Source organism: Apiospora hydei (genome assembly GCF_038363865.1).
Source record: "Apiospora hydei strain CBS 114990 chromosome Unknown utg000004l_segment0_segment0, whole genome shotgun sequence".
Lineage (NCBI taxonomy): Eukaryota > Fungi > Ascomycota > Sordariomycetes > Amphisphaeriales > Apiosporaceae > Apiospora > Apiospora hydei.
Window position 1 is genome coordinate 1,774,077 of NW_027117363.1, and position 22,370 is coordinate 1,796,446.

The 22,370-nt window shown below is 40.0% G+C and overlaps 4 protein-coding genes across 4 annotated transcripts; 2 read left to right on the top strand and 2 right to left on the bottom strand.

Moving 5' to 3' along the window:
• Window positions 1-1,256: 1,256 nt before the first annotated feature.
• PG997_003074 (cystathionine beta-lyase) lies at window positions 1,257-2,645 on the top strand (the record flags this gene model as incomplete). Its single annotated transcript, XM_066807389.1, has 2 exons — window positions 1,257-1,526; window positions 1,611-2,645. 2 exons carry the CDS (start codon window positions 1,257-1,259, stop codon window positions 2,643-2,645), a joined length of 1,305 nt encoding a protein of 434 aa, XP_066671007.1.
• A 641-nt stretch (window positions 2,646-3,286) lies between these two features.
• PG997_003075 (carbohydrate esterase family 4 protein) lies at window positions 3,287-4,093 on the bottom strand (the record flags this gene model as incomplete). Its single annotated transcript, XM_066807390.1, has 1 exon — window positions 3,287-4,093. The coding sequence occupies one exon, from the start codon at window positions 4,091-4,093 to the stop codon at window positions 3,287-3,289; it is 807 nt and encodes a 268-aa protein (XP_066671008.1).
• A 16,271-nt stretch (window positions 4,094-20,364) lies between these two features.
• PG997_003076 (uncharacterized protein) lies at window positions 20,365-21,496 on the top strand (the record flags this gene model as incomplete). Its single annotated transcript, XM_066807391.1, has 4 exons — window positions 20,365-20,424; window positions 20,491-20,993; window positions 21,047-21,234; window positions 21,303-21,496. The coding sequence occupies 4 exons, from the start codon at window positions 20,365-20,367 to the stop codon at window positions 21,494-21,496; spliced, it is 945 nt and encodes a 314-aa protein (XP_066671009.1).
• Window positions 21,497-21,549: 53 nt separating this feature from the next.
• On the bottom strand, window positions 21,550-22,153 carry PG997_003077 (uncharacterized protein; the record flags this gene model as incomplete). The annotated part of the gene is made up of 3 exons (XM_066807392.1): window positions 21,550-21,898; window positions 21,962-22,012; window positions 22,074-22,153. The coding sequence occupies 3 exons, from the start codon at window positions 22,151-22,153 to the stop codon at window positions 21,550-21,552; spliced, it is 480 nt and encodes a 159-aa protein (XP_066671010.1).
• Between the last annotated feature and the right edge of the window lie 217 nt (window positions 22,154-22,370).

Consider the following 22,370-nt stretch of genomic DNA (forward strand, 5'->3'; position numbering starts at 1 on the left):
CGCTTGGCTCCCATGACTATGGACTTTCGCAACGACAAAAGCCGTCACACTTGGATTGGCATTTATTCACCACCCATCCTTCCAAAGCAGCATATATAACTCAAGCGGGAAGGACACAATTTCCTGGTCGCTACTACTGGTTCTCTCGTCAACCATTTGAGTATGAGATCGGTAAGCGCTGATGGCCGTACCATGTTGCCTCTGAAAGGTACTGGGCCCTTCTCCGTATAGAAAGGCTTGTTGCTGCTGCAGACTTGTTTACATGCAACACACCAAGCCTTCTGTTGGAGAGGGTTGATTTGCGAAGGCTTCGAATTTCTGGCTGCTCGGTGCCGGGCAAGGAGTTACGGCCGATCCCGTCTCTCGTAGGGAACAAACACCGGATTTCTGCTTGTTTGTTGGATGGCATCAGACAACCATACCTGGTTCGTTGGGATGCTGCTTGAGGTGACGTCCAAACGTCCGGCTCGGTTTCCTGTTGTCGGCTGATGCGCTCCAGGTGTCTCCTGAATGCCAACGCCTGAATTCGACGTAAAAGTAGCGAGCCCTTGCGCTACTATAAACCAAAACACCACAGACCTCGAGTCGGTTGGCCCAGAAAAGCTGTAAACTGAAGTAACGGTCTTGTCCACGCCTTCTGCTTGACATCGGGTCAGCCAATGGGCGGCGCTGAAGATCACTGACCAAGGAGATGTTCACCAGTACATCATCCTTGGGCGAAGGCGTTGAAATCGATTAAAGCACGACGGTATGTCTCTTATATATGAGTTTCGGCGATAATGTCATTCATATACAAAATCACGTCACGGGGGCCCGCATCCCGATAACGGAGCCGATTGCCAAAGATCGGGCCAAAATTTGAGGGGCAGCCGGGTCGACCTAGCCATTCAACAACGGCGGCTATTCTCCTACGTAAACGTATTTGATGGCAGATATCAAGAACTTATCCGTCTGCCGCACCCGATGAGCTACATGTAATTAGCTACGCCTTGTAGACGACATGCAAAAAGCATCCAGGTGAATTCTGGAAGAGCTTCACGGTTCTAGACGTCTTGTTATATCACCACACAACCTTCCTGTTTCATGCTCTATAACAGTTTCAGTTAAGCGAATACACCTGAGGGCACTTACACAACGAAGCACAGAAGAGCACGGCAATATCGTTAAGCGTTGTGGGATAGGGCGTTAACACATCCATTCACTGGGAGGTATACCACCAAGGTCCAGTTCGGATATACATACGTACATCAACCATCATGCCAGAAGACACCAAGGCCGGCTCGGCTGCTGCTGAGCCTGAGCTGGTCCAAGGAATGGCTCACCAGAATCCTCTGGAGGAAACGAATCAGGGCGAAGAGACGACGAAACTGGCCACGAGGTTGCAACACCTTTCTCTTTCGGCACAAACCATCCACGCCGATGATTTCTTGAGCTCGCACCAGGCAGTCGCACCGCCTATGCACGTATCGACGACTTTCCGTTACAGTGATAACCCAGACGAGCTCTCGCCGTGGCACAACCCAAATGTACGCGCTTGCTCTCAAGCCCTCCAAGGTGACCTTCATTCAGTATATACAGATATGATCACTGTGCTGATACGAATACCGTAGCCTGCCAATGTCCACGACTCGCACGTCTACTCGCGCGCGAGCGCGCCTAACTCGGCCCGCATGGAGGCGATCCTGACCTCGATCCTGCGCGGCCCGGCGCTGACGTACTCGTCCGGCCTGGCGGCCTTCCATGCCATGCTAGTGTACCTGAATCCGAAGCGCGTCGCCATCGGCGGCGGCTACCACGGCTGCCACGGCGTCATCGCGCTCCTGTCCAAGCTCACGGGGCTCCGGCAGGTGGACCTGGACTGCCCGGACGCCGAGCTGGGCCCGGGCGACGTGCTGCACGTCGAGACGCCGCTCAACCCCTTCGGCACGTCCCGCGACCTCGCCTTCTACGCCGAGAAGGCCCGCCGCATCGGCTGCTACCTCACCGTCGACGCCACCTTTGCGCCGCCGCCGCTGCAGGACCCCTTCGCCTTCGGCGCCGACCTCGTCATGCACTCGGGCACCAAGTACTTCGGCGGCCACAGCGACATGCTGTGCGGCGTCCTGGCCGTGGCGCCGCGGCACGCCGCCACGATGTCGCAGCCGCTGAAGGAGGAGCGCCTGGTGCTCGGCTCGAACCTCGGCAATTTCGAGGGCTGGCTGGGGATCCGCAGCCTGCGGACGCTCGAGGTGCGCGTCAAGAAGCAGGCGCACGACGCCGAGCAGCTGGTCGCGTGGCTCGCGGCCGAGTGCCGCAAAGAGGGCAGCGCCGTCAGCAAGGTCGTGGCCGAGGTGACGCACTCGAGTCTGCAGACGCAGGATCTTGAAGAGGGCGGCTGGCTGCGCAAGCAGATGCCCCACGGGTTCAACCCGGTCTTCGCCTTCCTCACGCACGACGAGACGCAGGCCAAGACCCTGCCCAGCAAGCTGCAGCTCTTCCACCATGCCACCAGCCTCGGCGGCGTCGAGAGCCTCATCGAGTGGCGCCACATGTCGGACTCGATGTGCGACCGGCGGCTGCTGCGCGTCAGCGTCGGGCTCGAGGGGTGGGAGGACCTCAAGGGCGATCTGGAGCAGGCGTTTGAGGAGCTGGCCAAGGGCAAATAAGAGTTAGAGGACAATATGACCTCCGACCTCGTGTAGAACAAAATTTCCCATTGTCTAACTCGCTCGTTAGAAGATTGCATATGATTAGAGCAAATGTTTACATATTCAATAATGGCAGTAAACACCTCAATCCAAGTAAGCGCTGCTTGCTTTACATCTTGATACATGCACTTAAAAACACACATAGCACCACCTCGTCGCCTTTTACGGATAGGGGGTGACTATGTATCACGAAATGGTTTCTGGCTTACGTACAGAATACGATCGGGAGAACAACTTCGAGCCACGCAGCCACGTTGCGTTGAATCATGAATAAGTAGCCATGTCTATTAGCATATATCAGAACCCCAGCACGCGAGATCCTTATTGTTACAGGAGCATCGTTACACGTGAAGATTCTTTACATCTATCAAATCTATGTTTTCGTCCAGACCGGTCTCTTTGTGAGACCGGTGAAGTCATATATCGGTAACCCCTAGGCGCCAGAATAAAATACCGTAATTGGATAAGGAATATCCACCATCCAAGATGCCACATACAGTTCCATCCAGTGGCCTAAATAGTGTCGTCGCTGCTTGGCCGCGCTGAGAAAGCCTCTATAGGGAAACGACTAATGTGATATCAGCCAGCACAAGGACCCTCTAGCTATGGCCGGTCCTCCTCAGCAGCTCCGAGACGGTGACCGCCTGGTACCCCCTTGCCTTCATCTCCTTGAGCACGGTGCGCAGCATGGGCGGGGTCCAGGGGCGGCGGTCGTGGCAGATGATGATGGCCCCCGGGCGCAGCATGCTCAGGATGTGGCGGGCGTTGATCGCGGGGTACTGGATCTGGGGGTCGTGCGGGTAGATGCTGCCGAGCACGAGGCGGTAGCCCAGCTTGTCGACGAGCCGGCGCATGCGGTCGCTGAAGAAGCCGGACCCGGGCCGGAAGTACTGCGGCGGCACGTCTTCGCTGCCGGCCTCGCGGTACGCGGCCCGGATCTTGTCGCGGACCGTCTCGATCTGGGCCGTCAGCTCGGCGTCGCTCAGCGCCCGCGAGGGCTCGTCGTGCATCGCGTGGTTGCCGAGCTCGTGGCCGCCGCGTACGACGTCGGCGAGGATCTCCTCGCGGCCCGAGACCTGGCCGCCGATGGTGAAGAAGGTGGCGTGCGCCTCGTACGTCTTGAGAACCGCGAGGATCTCCTCGGTGTGCTCCGAGGGCGCGTCGTCGATGGTGAGCGCGACGAACTTGTCGTGCTTGGGGTCGGCCACGTCCACCTCCCAGAGCACGTCGGGCCAGCGCCGCGAGAAGTACCGGATCAGCAGCCGCGGCGGCTTGTAGATGACGTAGAAGGGCACCACGAGCACGAGCAGCAGCACCACCAGGGCCACCAGCGTCGTCATCCTGCGCCGCCGCGCCCGTCGCCGCAGTTTGGGCGGCAGGCGGAAGACTGCGGGGAGACGCACCATCTAGCGCGCGGTGTGGTGCGGGCGGAGGAACGGGGGGAGGGAGAAGGAAGCGAAAGGGGGGCGGGCGGCAGCCGAAGGCGGTCACATTCGCATCGTTCCACGCCAATGGCGTTTGTCTATGTTTTTTTGCTTCTGTCTCTCCCGGGGTGTACGCCCTTGGCGGAAGAATCGAGCCGACTCGAAGAAGGAGGAAATGAGGAGGGGGTCGGTACAGCCGGCCGTTTGTCGGTGCGAAAACGACGGGTGGTTCTGTGGTAGGTAGGTTTTGATGGCTTGCCGCTCGTTATCCGATTCTTTCAAGAGTTGCCCTGGGGGTCGTCGTAGCTATCGTGCTGTCCCGCTTCATAACAGAAAGTTTCTCCCTTGTTTCCGACCTTGGCGTGTGATGCTATCGCTGGCAAGGTTTGGGTGCCGCCGGGTGATATCCACTGTCCCCCTGACCGTTTAATGCATGAAAGAGGCTGAGAGGCTGAGAGAGAGAGACAAAAAGCAGAGAGAGGCTCTGGTTGCGAAGAAGCTAAAATTAGGTCGTGGGCGTTGGGTAGCACTGGAAGCGGAAGCGCTGACTGCACGGGAGCACCTATAGACACCGCTCATCCGAACTGCATCCACCCCCACTAACCACCTTATTTTTTAACGCGTCGTATATAGCACCTTCTTTTAGAATAACTAATTAATTAATTAAAATACTATAGATTTTAATAAAATTATAAGCATTATAATAGCCGGTCGTGAAAATAATTAAGACTTTACTTTAAGAAAAAAATACTATTTATTAAATTATTTAATAATAAATAAAAGTAAACGCGAGGTTACGCGCGTTATACGCGTCGATAAGGCTATTATTTAACGTATTAAAAGATCCTTTATTAAATATTATAACCTCGATAAAAAAAGCGAAATTTAAACCGTAATTATTTTAAGTTATAACGTGATTTATTAGTAAGCGAGATATATTATATACCGGGACACTTTTTCGACCGACTATACCTCTTAAACTTTAACACGTCTTAATTTTATAACTATAATACTTAATCCTTTATTAAAAAAACGGATCGATTTAACGATTTAAACGACGCGAAACCCCGTAAAGTATATTAGCTAAAGAGCTACTACGAAAGCTTTTAATGTCTCACGAACTTCTTTAAACTACCGACTCTACGGCCGACCTTTACAACGCGAAATCGGACATTTTCGACGAAAATTAAATCCGATTAAAAAAAAGGTGCTTCGTAATTATATAATTAATCTAAATACCCGAGGGATGCCTCTTAATATAGCTAGTGTAAAAGATATGGCTAATTTCTTTACCGTGTCGCGCGGCGGCGAACGCGTTAATAAGCACTAGATTAGGCGATTTATTAACCGTAACCTAGACTTTAAAACTAAAATAAATCGTTAATACGATTATTAAAAGGCCCTTTACGAGGATTAAAACGTTATTTCCGGCTAGTTTAAGCTAGTCGCGAATATTAAGGTTAAATACGGTATCGTTAATAAGGATATATATAATTTTAATAAAACCGGCTTTATAATAAGTATAATCGGGTTAACCCTCGTTATAATACGCGCCGATCGGCGTGGGAAAGCGAAATCGGTTTAGCTTAATAATCGAGAATAATTAACGGCGATTAAATATATTAATTCGTAAAGCTAGTGCATCTCGCCGTTTTTAATTATTTAGGGCTAATATTACCTAGCGAACTAAGCTATCGAATACGACTTACCGGGTAACTAAGTGATTAAACCGACTTCGAATAATTAAATAAATAATAAAACAGGCTTAAATTAAATTAAGCATTTCGATAAATATATTAAGTCGCGAACGAAAGGTCTATATCGCCTTTTAATCCTTAACGGCCACGAGAGTTATATTTCGGCCGAATTCGAGGTATATTATAAAAATAATAGCATTATTACGCTTAGTATACCTCCTCACTTTTTTTATTTATTTTAGCCATTAAATATAGCACTTTATTCGCCTTTAAAACGCGCGTATTCGAAAAAAATCGAGCTATTTATTAAAACCTCGATTAATTATATTACGAAGCTCGAGTTTTTTTATCGCGTTTAAAGCCGCGTATTTTACTATTTTTACGAAAGTTAACATTAAATTTAAATTTAGTGTATTTAATTTAATACTTTATAACCTTAACGAAATAATTAATAAGTTAAATATACGTCTCTAAACACTTATACTTAGCCCGTCGCGTTCGGGGACGGCTAATACCTACGACCTTTAAACGCCGTTTAACCTTTAATAAATAACTAAGCACTCTTTTTTTATTAAAAAAAAGTATTTACTTATTAAAGAAGCTCTTTAACGTTAATTTTAAAAACGGTGAACTAAATAACGAAAGGTATATATATAATCGTGTATAAAATAACCCTTATAAAGGATTAAATACGTATATTATAAAAGGCTAATTTAGTTTTTTCGAAACGCCGGAGAGCTAAAAAATCGCGAGTCCAGCTTAGAGGAGCCCTTACAATTAAAGAATCTCGAAGGCTACAAAACGAAAAGGTAAAAAAGAAACGGCCAGCGATTAATAAAAGCGAAAATAGTGGTTTATCGAAAAGGCGCGCGACGGGCGGCAGGCGTTGTGAGATCTGCGGCGAAACAGGTTATAATACGCGAATATATAAAAAGGATATAAAATCGAGTAACGAATCGAATAGCGAGTAAATTTAATTAATAAAGCGCGTTATAATTAAATAAACCTATATAAAAGTGTCGAAAAGTAGAAAAAGTGTCCCGGTATATAATATATCCCGTTTACTAATAAACTACGTTAATTAATATTTATTATTAATATTTATAAAAAACTAAAAGGTTAATTATAAAGAGTTATAAAAATCGATCTTTTTTTATTTATTTATTAATATTATACGTCGTATTATAAAGGATTATAATATATATAAATAAAAAACTATTAAACGTATTTACTTTATAAATATTAACGTAAAAGCTCGCCTTTATTTTATATATAACGTAGTTTACTATTAAGCGGGCTATATTATTAAACGGGCCACTTTTTTTTATATATTACTACTTTTATATAAATTAATTTAATTATAACGTTTTAAATTAATTAAAATTACTCGCTAACGTGGTTTACCACTACGCGACGTATATTACTTAGCGACGCACTTAAATTTAATTTTAATATAATTAAACTTTAACGCGTAATACCTCTATAATTATAATGCTTAATTAATTCTAAGAAAATCGAATAGTTTTAATAATTTAAGCGATATAAAACGGAGCGAATTAAATAAGCTAAAGAATAATAGTAAAAATTTATAATATACTCGAATTAACTTTACGTTATCGAATTTACGGCCGAACTTTAAAACGCGAAATCCGACCGAAACGATATAAACTAGATTTAATTAAAAAAGAAGTACTTCGTAAGTATATAATTAATCTAGATATCCGAGGGATATTTCCCGATTTTACTAGTGTAAAAAATATGGCTAATTTCCTCACCGCGTCGCGCGGCGGCGACCGCGTCGGTAAGCACTAGGTTAAGCGCTTTATTAACCGTAACCCGGACTTAAAGATTAAAATAAATCGTCGGTATAATTATTAAAAAACTTTTTACGAAGATTTTAAAATTATTTCCGATTAGTTTACGCTAATCGCGAATATAAAGGCGAAATATAAAATCGTCGACGAAGATATTTAAAATTTCGACGAGACCGGTTTTATAATAAATATAATCGGGTTAATACTCGTCGTAATACGCGCCGAGCGGCGTGGAAAAGCGAAGTCGGTCCAGCCTAGTAATCGGGAATGGGTAACGGCGATTAAATGTATTAATTCGTAAGGCTAGTGTATTCCGCCGTTCTTAATCGTTTAAGGCTAATATTACCTCGCGAACTGGTCCCGCGAAACCGATTTACCGGGCGACTAAGTGATTAAGCCGATTTTTAATAACTGAATTAATAACGAAATAAGCTTAAACTAAATTAAGCATTTCGATAAATACATTAAAGCGTAAACGAAAAGGTCTCACCGCCTCTTAATTATTAATAGCCACGAGAGTTATATTTCGGCCGAATTCAAAATATATTACTAAAATAATAATATTATTATACTCGGTATGCCTCTTTATTTATTTCACCTGCTTTAATTACTCGATATAACACTTTATTTAGCTTTAAAGCGTGCTTATTTAAAGGAAATCGAGCTATTTATTAAGGCTTTAATAAATTATATTACGAAGCTCGAGTTTTTTTATCGCTTTTTAAAGCCGCGCATTTCGCTGTTTTTATAAAAAATAACATTAAATCCGGATTTAACGTTTTTAATTTAATCTTTTATAATCTCGACGAGGTGATTAATAAACTAAATATACGTCTCCGGATACTTATATTTAACTTATCTCGTCCGGGAACGGTTAATACCTACGACCCTTAGACGCCGTTTAACCTTTAATAAATAATTAAGCACTCTATTTATATTAAAAAGAGGGTGTTTACTTATTAAAAAAGCTCTTCGACGCCGATTTTAAATACGGTAAACTAAATAGCGAAGGGTATAATTAAAATAGCTTATAAAATAACCTTTATACGCGATAGGATATATATATTAAAAGAGGCTAATTTAACACTTTTTAAGCGCCGGAGAGCTAAAAAATTACGAGTTTAGTTTAAAAGAGTTTTTATTATTAAGGAATTTTAATAGTTATAAAACGAAAAAGTAAAAAAGAAGCGTTTAGCGCCCGATGAAGGTAAAAATAGGGGTTCGTCGAAGCGGAGGGCGACCGGTGGAAGGCGCTGTGGTGTTTACGGCGAGACAGGTTACAATGCGCGAATATATAAAAAGGATATAAAATTAAGCGAGGAATCGAATAATAAATAATTTTAATTAATTTTAAACGTTGTAATTAAATTAATTTATATAAAAGGGTCGAGAAGTAAAAAAAGTGCGTCGCTAAGTGATATGCGTCGCGTAGTGGTAAACCACGTTATCGGAATCGCTACTTAATTTTACGTTCTTTTTTACATGTTCGCGCATTATAACCTGTCTCGCCGCAGACATCGCAGCGCCTTCCACCGGTCGCCCTCCGCTTCGACGGACCCCTTGTTTCACCCTTATCAGTCGCTCGACGTTTCCCTTTTGCCTTCTCGTCCTGTAGCTCTTATAATTCCTATATAGTAAGGGCCCTTTTAAGCTAGACACGTGACTTTTTAGCTCTCCGGCGCTTCGAAAGTATTAAATTAGCCTTTTTTAATATATATATCCGATCGCGTATAAAGGTTATTTTATAGATTATTTTATTTATATTTTTCGTTATTTAGTTTATAATATTAAAAATTAACGTCGGGGAGCTTTTTTAATAAATAAAAACCCTATTTTTAATAAAAGTAAAGTATTTAATCGTTTATTAAAAGTTAAATAGCGTTTAAGGGTTATAAGTATTAACCGTTTTTAAACGTAACGGGTTAAGTATAAATATTCGAAAACGTATATTTAACTTATTAATTACCTCGTTCGGGTTATAAGGTATTAAATTAAATACGTTAAATTTAAATTTAATATTATTTTTCGTGAAAATAGTAAAATACGTAGCTTTAAAAGCGATAAAAAACTTTAGCTTCGTAATATAATTTATCGACGCTTTAATAAATAGCTCGATTTCCTTTAAATATACGCGCTTTAACGGCGAATAAAGTGTTATATTTAATAATTAAAGTAAATAAAAAAATAAAGACGTATATTAAGCGTAATAATATCGTTATTTTTATAATATACCTCGAATTACGCCGAAATATAGCTTTTATAGCTATGAAAGATTAAAAAATAATAGCGACCTTTCGTTCGCGACTTAATATACTTATCGAAATACTTAATTTAATTTCAGCTTATTTCGTTATCGGTTTAGCGGTTAAAAGTCGGTTTAATTACCTAGTCGCCCGATAAATCGTATTCGCGAGCTTAATTTATAAAGTAATATTAGCCGTAAATAATTAAAAACGACGGGATATATTAGCTTTAAAAATTAATGCATTTAATAGCCGTCGACTATTCTCGATTATTAAGCTAGACCGATTTCGCTTTCTCACGCCGATCGGCGCGTATTACGACGAGTATTAACCCGATTATGCTTATTATAAAGCCGGTTTTATCGAAATTAAAAATATTTTTATTAAAAATACCGTATTTCGCTTTAATATTCGCGATTAATTTAAATTAACCGGAAATAATACCTAAACTTTTATAAAAAGCCTTTTTATAATTATATCGACGATTTATTCGAGTTTTAAAGTCCGGGTTCCGATCGATAAAACGCCTAACCTAGTGCTTGCCGACGCGGTCACCGCCGCGCGACGCGGTAAGGAAATTAATTATATCTCCCATAATATTAAAATTAGGAGATATTCTTCGGGTATTTAAATTAATTATATAATTACGAAACACCTCCTTTTTTATTAAATTTAATTTATATCGTAAGTGTCGGATTTTATATCGTGAGGTTCGGCCGTTAATTCGATAATTTAAAGTAGCTCGAGGAACGTCGTATATTTTCGTAATAGCTCGTTCGCTTAAAGGATTTATTAGATTTCGCGTCGCTTAAATTATTAAAACGATTCTATTTTCTTTAAATTAAATCGGCATTATAATTATAAAAATATTACGTATTAAAGTTTAAGTGTATTAAAAACTAAAAAGAGTAGCCCGCTTAATAGTAAACCACGTTATTTAATTACGAAATCTCTACGAATTAAAATAAATACGTTATATTATAATCGAACTTATTATAATTAGCCGAAATAGTTTTATTTTTTAAATAAAGCTTTTTATTAAAACTTAATATTCTTTTTAACCGCTTAAGTTTTTCGGTTTCTAAGCGAGAAATATAAACCGGAATTTATTAATTTTAAAAACTACGTTAAAATTAATATTATTATTATAGTTTAAATTATAATATATTTAAAAGATAATAACGTGGTTTACTATTAAGTCGGTTATATTACTTCGCCGGTTACTTTTTTCACTTCTCGACTTTTTTTTATATAACGTGGTTTACCACTACGCAACGCATATCACTTAGCGACGCATTTTTTCCACTTTTTAACCTTTTTATATAAATTAATTTAATTATAACGTTTAAAATTAATTAAAATTATTCGTTATCCGATTTTTCGCTTAATTTTATATTCTTTTTATATGTTCGCGCATTGTGACCTGTCTCGCCGTAAACACCACAGCGCCTTCCACTGGTCGCCCTCCGTTTCGACGAACCCTTATTTTTATTTTTATCGGGCGCTGAACGCTTCCCTTTTATTTTTTCGTTTTATAACTGCTAAGATTTTTTAATAGTAAGGGCTCTTTTTAAGTTAAACTCGCGATTTTTTAGTTTTCCGGCGCTTAAAAAATATTAAATTAACCTTTTTTAATATATATATTTTATCGCGTATAAAAATTATTTTATAAATTATTTTAATTATATTTTTCGCTATTTAATTTACCGTATTTAAAATCGGCGTTAGAGAGCTTTTTTAATAAGTAAACACCCTTTTTTTAATATAAATAAAATACTTGGTTATTTATTAAGGGTTAAACGGCGTTTAAAGGTCGTAAATACTAGCCGTCCTCGGATAAAATAAATTAAGTATAAGCGTCCGGAGATATATATTTAATTTATTAATTACCTCGTCGGGATTATAAGGGACTAAATTAAAAGCGCTAAATCCGGATTTAATATTATTTTTTGTAAAAACAGCGAAATACGCGGCCTTAAAGGCGATAAAAAACTCGAGCTTCGTAATATAATTTATCGAGGCTTTAATAAACAGCTCGATTTTTTTAAATAAGCACGCTTTAAAGCCGAATAAAGTATTATATTAAATGGTTAAAACAGGTAAAATAAATAAGGAGGCATACCGAGTGTAATAATATTATTATTTTAATAATATACCTCGAATTCGGCCGAAATATAACTCTCGTGGCTATCGATAATTAGGAAGCGGTGAGAACCTTTCGTTTACGCTTTAATGTGTTTATCGAAATGTTTAATCTAATTTAAGCTTGTTTTATTATTAATTTAATTATTAAAAGTCGGCTTAATTACTTAATCGCCCAGTAAATCGGTTTCGCGGGACTAGTTTACGAGGTAATATTAGTTTTAAACGATTAAAAACGGCGGAATATATTAGCCTTATAAATTAATATATTTAATCGCCGTTGCTTATTCCCGATTATTAAGCTGAACCGACTTCGTTTTTCTACGCCGCTTAGCGCGTATTACGACGAGTATTAACCCGATTATATTTATTATAAAGCCGGTCTCGTCGAAATTTTAAATATTTTCGTTAACGATCCTTTATTTCGCCTTTATATTTACGATTAGTGTAAATTAACCGGAAATAATTTTAAAATTCTCGTAAAAAACTTTTTAATAATTATACCGACGATTTATTTTAGTTTTTAAATCCGGGTTACGGTCGATAAAGCGCCTAACTTAGTGCTTGCCGACGCGGTCGCCGCCGCGCGACGCGGTAAAAAGATTAGCTATATTTTTACACTAGCGAAATCGGGAGGTATCCTTCGAATATTTAAATTAATTATATATTTACGAAATACCTCTTTTTTAATTAAATTTAGTTTATATCGTTTCGGTCGGATTTCGCGTTTTAAAATTCGGCCGTAAATTTAATAACGTAAAATTAATTCGGGTATATTATAAGCTTTTATTATTACTTTTTAGTTTATTTAATTCGGTCCGTTTCGTATCGCTTAAATTATTAAAACTATTCGATCTTTTTAAGATTAATTAAGCATTATAATTATAACGTGGTTTATTATTAAGTGGCCCGTATTATTAAGTGGTTTACCTTTATTATTTCTCGATTTTAATTAAATTTTAACGCGTAATAACTTTATAATTATAATGCTTAATTTAAGTTAAGAAGACCGGATCGGTTTAATTATTTAAGCGATACGAAAGCCTTTAAATTTATTAAGTGAAAGAGATACTATAAAAGTATACGACGTTCTTAGAACTATTTTACGTTATCGAATTTACGGCCGAACTTTACGACGCGATATTTAACACTTACGGTATAAATTAAATACGAATAAAAAGAGGTATTTCGTAAATATATAATTAATTTAAATATTTACGAGATATCTCTTAAAATCGCTAGTGTAGAAGATATAATTAATTTTTTTACCGCGTCGCGCGACGGCGAGCGCGTTAATAAGCACTGGGTTAAGCGTTTTATTAACCGGAACCCGGACCTTAAAACCCGAATAAACCGTCGGTATAATTATTAAAGGGCTTTTTATAAAAATTTAAACGTTATTTTCGGTTAATTTAAACTAGTCGCGAATATTAAAGCTAAATACGGTATTATTAACGAGGATATATAGAATTTCGACGAGACCGGCTTTATAATAAGTATAATCGGGTTAATTTTCGTTATAATACGCGCCGATCGGCGTGAGAAGGCGAAGTCGGTCTAGCCTAGTAATCGGGAATAGTCGACGGCGATTAAATGTATTAATTCGTAAAGCTAATATATCCCGCCGTTTTTAATCGTTTAAAGTTAATATTACCTAGTAAACTAAGTTATTAAATACGATTTACCGGGTGATTAAATAATTAAACCGATTTTTAATAAATAAACCGATAATAAAATAAGCTTAAATTAAATTAACGTGGTTTATTATTATGTGGCCCGTATTATTAAGTGGTTTACTCTTATTACTTTTCGACTTTAATTAAACTTTAACGCGTAATAACTTTATAACTATAATGCCTAATTTAAGTTAAGAAAACCGGATCGGTTTAATTATTTAAGTAATACGAAAGCCTTTAAATTTATTAAATAAAAAAAATACTATAAAAATATAACGTGGTTTACCACTACGCGACGCATATCACTTAGCGACGCACTTTTTCCATTTCTCGACCTTTTTATATTAATTAATTTAACTATAACGCTTAAAATTAATTAAAACTATTCGCTATCCGATTCTTCGCTTAATTTTATATCTTTTTCGTATATTCGCGTATTGTAACCTGTCTCGCCGTAAATACCACAGCGTTTTTTACCGGTCGCCCTCCGCTTTAACGAACCCCTATTTTTATTTTTATCGGGCGCTAAACGCTTCCTTTTACCTTCTCGTCCTATAGCTGCTGAGATTCCTTAATAGTAAGGGCTCCTTTAAGCTGGACTCGCGATTTTTTAGTTCTCCGGCGCTTAAAAAATACTAAATTAACCTCCTCTAGTATATATATCCTATCGCGTATAAGGGTTATTTTATGGGCTATTTTAGTTATACCCTTCGCCATCTAGTTTACCGTATTTAAAATCGGCGTCGGAGAGCTTTTTTAATAAGTAAACACCCTTTTTTTAATATAAGTAAAGTGCTTAATTATTTGTTAGGGGTTAAACGGCGTCTAAGGGTCGTAGGTACTAGCCGTCCCCGGATAAAATAGGTTAAGTGTAGGCGTTCGGAAACGTATATTTAACTTATTAATCACTTCGTCGAGATTATAAGGGACTAAACTAGAAACGTTAAATCCGGATTTAATATTATTTTCCGTAAAAACAGCGAAATACGCGGCTTTAAAGGTAATAAAAAACTCGAGCTTCGTAATGTAATTTATCGAGGCCTTAATAAACAGCTCGATTTCCTTTAAATAGGCACGCTTTAAAGCCGAATAAAGTGCTACATCGAGTAATTAAAATAAATAAAATAAATAAAGAGGCATACCGAGTGTAATAATATTATTATCTTAGCAGTATACTTCGAATTCGGCCGAAATATAGCTCTCGTGGTTATTAATAATTAGGAGGCGGTGGGAACCTTTATTTACGCTTTAGTGTATTTATTAAAGTGCTTAATTTAATCTAAGCCTATCTCGTTATTAATCTAGCCATTGAAAGTCGGCTTAATCACCTAGTCGCCCGGTAAATCGGTTTCGCGGGACCAGTTCGCGAGGTAATATTAGCTTTAAACAATTAAAAACGGCGGAATGTATTAGCTTTACGAATTAATATATTTAATCGCTATTGTTTATTCCCGATTATTAAGCTAGACCGATTTCGCTTTTCCACGCCGCTCGGCGCGTATTACGACGAGTATTAACCCGATTATACTCATTATAAAGCCGGTCTCGTCGAAATTCTAGATATTTTCGTTAACGATCCCGTATTTCGCCTTTATATTCGCGACCAGCGTAAACTAACCGGAAATAACTTTAAAATCCTCGTAAAAAGCTTTTTAATAATCGTATCGACGATTTATTTTAGTCTTTAAGTCCGGGTTACGGTCGATAAAGCGCTTAACCTAATGCTTACCGACGCGGTCGCCGCCGCGCAACGCGGTGAAGAGATTAGCTATATTTTTTACACCAGTAAAATTAGGAGGCATCCCTCGGATATCTAAATTAATTATATATTTACGAAGTACCTCCTTTTTAATTAAATTTAGTTTACGTCGTTTCGGTCGGATTTCGCGTTTTAAAATTCGGCCGTAAATTCGATAACGTAAAGTTAATTCGAGTATATTATAAGCTTTTATTACTACTCTTTAGCTTATTTAATTCGGTTCGTTTCGTATCGCTTAAATTATTAAAACTATCCGATTTTTTTAGGATTAATTAGGTATTATAATTGTGGAGGTATTACGCGTTAAAGTTTAATTATATTAAAATTAAATTTAAGTGCGTCGCTAAGTAATATGCGTCGCGTAGTGGTAAACCACGTTATAACGTTCTTAAAATTACTTTACGTCACTAAATCTACGGCCGAACCCCACGACGCGATATTTAACATTTACGGTATAAATTAAATACGAATAAAAAAAAGTACTTCGTAAATATATAATTAATTTAAATATTCGCGAGATATCTCTTAAAATCGCTAGTATAAAAATATAGCTAATCTCTTTACCGCGTCGCGCGACGGCGAGCGCGTTAATAAACACTAAGTTAAACGCTTTATTAACCGGAACCCGGACTTTAAGACCCGAATAAACCGTCGGTACGATTATTAAAAGGCTTTTTATAAGGATTTAAACATTATTTCCGGTTAGTTTAAGTTAATCGCGAATATTAAGGCTAAATACGATATCGTTAATAAGGATATATAGAATTTTAACGAAACCGGTTTTATAATAAGTATAATCGGATTAACCCTCGTCGTAATATATACCGATCGGCGTAAAAAGGCGAAGTCGGTTTAGTTTAATAATCGGGAATAGTCGACGGCGATTAAATATATTAATTCGTAAAACTAGTGTATTCCGCTATTTTTAATCGTTTAAGGCTAATATTACTTAGCGAACTAAACTACCGAATACGACTTACCGGGCGATTAAGTAATTAAACCGACTTTTAATAAATAAACTAATAATAAAATAGGCTTAGACTAAATTAAGTACTTCGATAAATATACCAGATCGTAAACGAAGGGTCGCTACCGCCTTTTAATTCTCGACGGCCACGAGAGCCACATTTCGGCTAAATTCGAGGTATATTATTAGAATAACGATATTATTATAATTAATATACCTCCTTATTTATTACACTTACTTTAACTTTTTAATATAGCACTTTATTCGCCTTTAAAACGTATTTATTCGAAAAAAATCGAGCTATTTATTAAGGCTTTAATAAATTATATTACGAAGCTCGAGTTTTTTATCGCGTTTAAAGCTGTATATTTCGCTATTTTTATAAAAATTAATATTAAATTTAAATTTAACGTATCCGGCTTAATACCTTATAATCCGAACGAAGTAATTAATAAACTAAATATACGTCTCTAAACGCCTATATTTAGCTTATCCCGTCCGGGGACGGCTAATACTTACGACCTTTAAACGCCGTTTAATCTTTAATAAATAACTAAGCACTTTACTTATATTAAAAAGAGGGTGTTTACCTATTAAAGAAGCTCTTCGACGCCGATTTTAAATGCGATAGACTAGATGGCGAAAGGTATAACTAAAATGGCCCATGAAATAACCCTTATACATAATCGGATACGTATTTTAAAAAGGCTAATTTAGCCCTTTCGAAGCGCCGGAGAGCCAAAAAGTCGCGAGTCCAGCTTGGAGGAGCCCTTACGATTGAGGAATCTCGAAGGCTGTAGAACGAAAAGGCAAAAGGGAAGCGTCCAGCGATCGACGAAGGCGAAAATAGTGGTTTATTAAAGCGGCGCGCGACGGGCGGCAGACGCTGTGGCATTTGCGGCCAAACAGGTCATAATGCGCGAACATATAAAAAGGATATAGAATTAAGTAGCGATTCGGATAGCGAGTAGTTTTAATTAATTTAAAATGTCGTGGTTAAAATAACTTTTATAAAAGTATCGAGAAGTAATAAAAATAGACCATTTAATAATACGGGCCACTTAATAATAAACCACGTTATAATTAAATAAACTTATATAAAAGTGTCGAAAAGTAGAAAAAGTGTCCCGGTATATAATATATCCCGCTTACTAGTAAACCACGTTATATCTTTCGTTATTTAGTTTATTATATTTAAAATCGGCGTCGGAGAGTTTTTTTAATAAGTAAAGACTTGTTTTTTAATATAAATAAAGTATTTAATCGTTTATTACGAGTTAAATAACGTTTAAAGGTTATAAGTGCTAGCCGTTCTTAAATATAACGGGTTAAATATAAACGTTTAAAGACGTATATTTAACTTATTAATTACCTCGTCCGGGTTATAAGGTATTAAGCCGAATACGTTAAATTTAAATTTAATATTAATTTTCGTAAAAATAGCGAAATATATAATTTTAAACGCGATAAAAAACTCGAGCTTCGTGATGTAATTTATCGAGGCTTTAATAAATAGCTCGATTTTTTTCGAATACGCGCGCTTTAAAGGCGAATAAAGTACTATATCGAGAGGTTAAAATAAGTGCGATAAATAGGGAGGTATATTAATAATAATAATATTGTTATTTTAGTAATATGCCTCGAATTCGGCCGAAATATAGCTCTCGTAGCCGTCGAGAATTAAGAGGCGGTAGCGACCTTTTATTCGCGACTTAGTATATTTATCGAAATGCTTAATTTAATTTAAGCTTATTTCATTATCGGTTTAATTATTAAAAGTCGGTTTAATTACTTAATCGCTCGGTAAATCGTATTCGCGCGATTAATTCGCGAGGTAATATTAATTTTAAATAATTAAAAACGACGAGATATATTAGCTTTACGAATTAATATATTTAATCGCCGTCGATTATTCTTAATTATTAAACTAAACCGATTTCGCCTTTTTACGTTAATCGGCGTATATTATAACGAAGGTTAATTTAATTATATTTATTATAAAGCCGGTCTCGTCGAAATTTTATATATCCTCGTTAATAATACCGTATTTAGCCTTAATATTTATAATTAGTTTAAACTAACCGAAAATAACGTTTAAATCTTTATAAAAAGCCCTTTAATAATCGTACCGACGGTTTATTCGAGTCTTAAAGTCCGGGTTCCGGTTAATAAAGCGCCTAACCTAGTGCTTACTAACGCGTTCGCCGCCGCGCGACGCGGTAAAGAGATTAGCTATATTTCCCACAACACTAATATTAAGAGGCATCCCTCGGGTATTTAAATCGATTATTTAATTACGAAGCACCTCTTTTTTTAATTAAATTTAATTTATATTATAAATTTCGGGTATCGCGTCGTAAAGTTCGGCCGTGTATTCGGTCGCGTAAAGTTTCGTATAAAACGTCGTACGTAGCGGCAGCGTGCTTTTAATTTAAACGATTTAAAAGGTTTCGCGTTACTTAAATTATTAAAACAATTCGCTTTTCTTAAAATAAATTAAATATTATAGTTATAAAGTTATTACGTATTAAAGTTTAATAAAATAAGTCGAGTAAAAAAGTGAGCGACTTAATAATATAAACAACTCGGTAATAAACCACGTTATTAATATATTAAATATTAATTATTAAAATTAAAGCATTAAAATTATTTAATTTATATATTAATTAACGTTATTTTAATATATAAATTTATTATAAAAGTGTTACTTATAATGCGCTAAAGTGTTAGTTTTAAGGGGTGGATATAGTTCGGATAAGCGGTCTCTATACCTAGACACGTAAACTCGGCTTTTTAGTGGAAGGACAGACGGCAGGCGGGACGTTAGCAGCCAGGTTAGCTGGATTCGATCCCTACCCGCGACGCGTCAGAGCTAAATTTGGTCCATCTCGTGTCAATCGGTTCAGGGTCCTGAAGATAGTAGACAGTAGACATTGCGGTTCGGTTGTTTATTATACGAACTGGGATCAGGTATGCAGATGGGCCAGCGTGGTATTGTGTTTGTTTGAATTCGAAGTCGCATACAAACGGTTGGTTGTGGCTGGGTTTGTGACAGCAGCGTCTTCCAACGCCCATGCATTTCGGCGTCGACTTCGGCATGCGGCCCTTCTCGTGATCCTTCAACATAAAGTTCAGTCAAGTTATGGTATACTACCACCGCCAAGCATACATGTTCTCTAATCTTTACATATGCACCCATCAGGCGACATTAAGTGCTGTTTCAAGTGCTGCGTGCGAGCGACTGTAATAGACAAGGGGCCTGCCTACTCCTAATACCGCTGCTTGCTAGGTAATCACTGTGCATCCCAAGAGGCCGTACATCCAACTCCACCATGCTCTACATACCTTTTGTGTGCACATACTTAGGCGGTGCCGGACCTCGAGCAGCACTAGCGATTTATGTAATGCTCTCTGGGGGCATCGTAAGGATACTCGATAGGTAGGTAGTATTCCGAGCAGCTAGATACATAAGCAATAAAACTGGCGACCGATCAACGCCGCCGAGGATCTACCTAAGCTTCTGGTCCGCATGGCGTGCTTGCTGGCTGGCGTGCGCAGCTGCTGTCGCCGAATTGAATTGCCCTGATTTGGGTTGACAGAACCAACCCCATTGTAGATCAGATCGTCAACGTCATGACCATGGCACCACGGACGGACGATCCGAGCGAATGCGGGGGAAGGCATCCGCACCCCTTCCGAGCTCGGTGCAAACTCGGTGCAAACCACAAGCCCATGAGGCGGGCAGCGGGGATCAAAAAGCCGCAGTAGCAATCTTCCAAAGTACATACAACAACCCAATTCCTATCGTGTATATCGGTAGTTGGCCGAAGGTGTGAACCTAGTTGTTGCCTACCTACCTGTGCTCTATCCTAGCAACCTCGTCTAGAACGGTACTTTGAACCTTTGGAATTGTGTGTGGAGCTCATACTCCACCTGCGCATCGCTGCTGTCCAACATGGCTCCTTTAGGCGTTGCAATCATCGGTGGGGGTATCTTCGTGAAAGAAGAGCACTTGGTATGTATTAACCCTATACAGATCGAATACGCGAAATGCTTCGTTTCCACTAACAAGCTACTCTAGCCCGCTGTCCTGGCGTGCCCCCAGCTGTCCTTGAAGGCTATCTGGAGCCGATCCCTCAAGTCGGCCCAGGACACCGCAAATCTCATTCCCGGTGATGCCTCCACCTCGGTGGACCTTTATTCTTCCGACTCTGGGGACGGCAAATCCTTCGAGGATGTCCTGAAACGGGCCGATATCACCGGCCTGATCATGGCCCTGCCTATCACGGAGCAGCCGGCGTACATCGAGAAGGCTCTCGCGGCCGGCAAGCATGTCCTCGCCGAGAAGCCCATCGCGAAAGACGTCGAGACTGCCAAACAGCTCATCGCGAAGTCCCAGAAGCTCTCGCCCGAGACCAAGGCGACCCTCTCGATCGCCGAGAACTTCCGGTTCATCCAAGGCTACACCTACGGCGCTGAACAGGTCAAGCAGCTCGGCAAAGTGACCGGCTTCGTCGTCAGGGTGAGCTGGAGCATGCAGACAGATAACAAATATCTCAATACGGCATGGCGGGCCAAGCCCGAGTACCAGGGGGAATGCTCCTAGATGCTGGTGTTCATTTCACGTCGGCACTCAGGAAACTGTTGGGCCCGGAGAATGCAGTCGACAGCGTGATTGCCCAGACTTCCTTGATCCAGAGCTACCTTCCACCGGTGGACTCGATCAATGCGGTTCTCAAGACCAAGTCCAACGTTGTTGGCTCGTTCATCTTCTCTGTCGGAACAACACTGGGCGCCTTCGACTTCTTGATCGCGTGTGAGAAGGGTAGCGTGCAAGCAGAGGGGGCAAAGTGGTGACCACTCGAGGCGCTGGGCCGACCGCAACTCGGGAAGAGAAAGCATTCGAGAAGTCGAATGGTGTGAAGGAGGAGGTCAGTGCCTGGGCCGAGTCCATGGCGTCTGGCACCCCGAATCCACAGCAGGCACCGGAGATGGCACTTGCAGATCTAGAACTGCTCGAAGGGATGTTGACGAGTGGAGACAAGGAGGGTGAGCGTCAGAAGCTGGACTTGCAACACTATGTTTGAAAAGGCCCCGGAGTAGAAAGTCCAATCCAAGAGATGCTTGATACCATCCAAACCTAGAGCTTGCTAGAACCACCTGTCGCTACGAGAAGTTTCTGCAGTCCGTGTCGTAGCTCGTCATTCATTCCGCTGGCGTTAGGCCGCAGAGTTGACCGGTCCACAAAGACGTGGACGAACTCGCCGACGGCTTTCACTCCATCGGCACTCTTCTCGAAGAGGCCAACTTCGTAGGTCACGCTGGACTTGCCAAGTTTGTTCACGCGAAGGCACAGCTCTGCGACGCTGGGAAAAGATATGGCCGAGAAGTAGTCGCAATGAGTGTGTGCCATCAGCGGATGCTGTGCTGACGTAGGCGGCTTAAGTCCGCAGTGCTCCATCAGGTAGGTGTTGATGACCGAGTCAAAACTTCAGGGGTTTTGTTAGTAGTGCCCGGCGGGAGCTAATCACGTTGGGAGCTCGCAGCCTTACAGAAAATTGTAGACGGAGTTGTTCATATGATCGTACATGTCATTGTCCGCCCTGGAAATTAAAATGAGCAACTGAATATAATGCATGTGGCCCCTGGTTGGGGTTTCGTTACCATCGTGTCCGGTATTCAAGCAGATAGGGATAATCTTCCCTAGATCGCTGTCGGAGTTGCTGTGATGTAGATGTAGACATATCGTTGGGCGAAGGGACTTGCAAACTATTCTGAAATCGCGAATCTCAGCGTTGAAACCGATCGGTATGATTGCCTGGCCAAAACGAAAGTACCAATATCAAATGCCTTTCAATGCCTCGGGTAAGACATGAGGAGGAGCCGAGGCGTTGTTGTTCTTGTTGTTGGAGTCGGCAGCTACAGATGGTGACAGCTGCCGGGTGGCTGTGTGTCCCATTT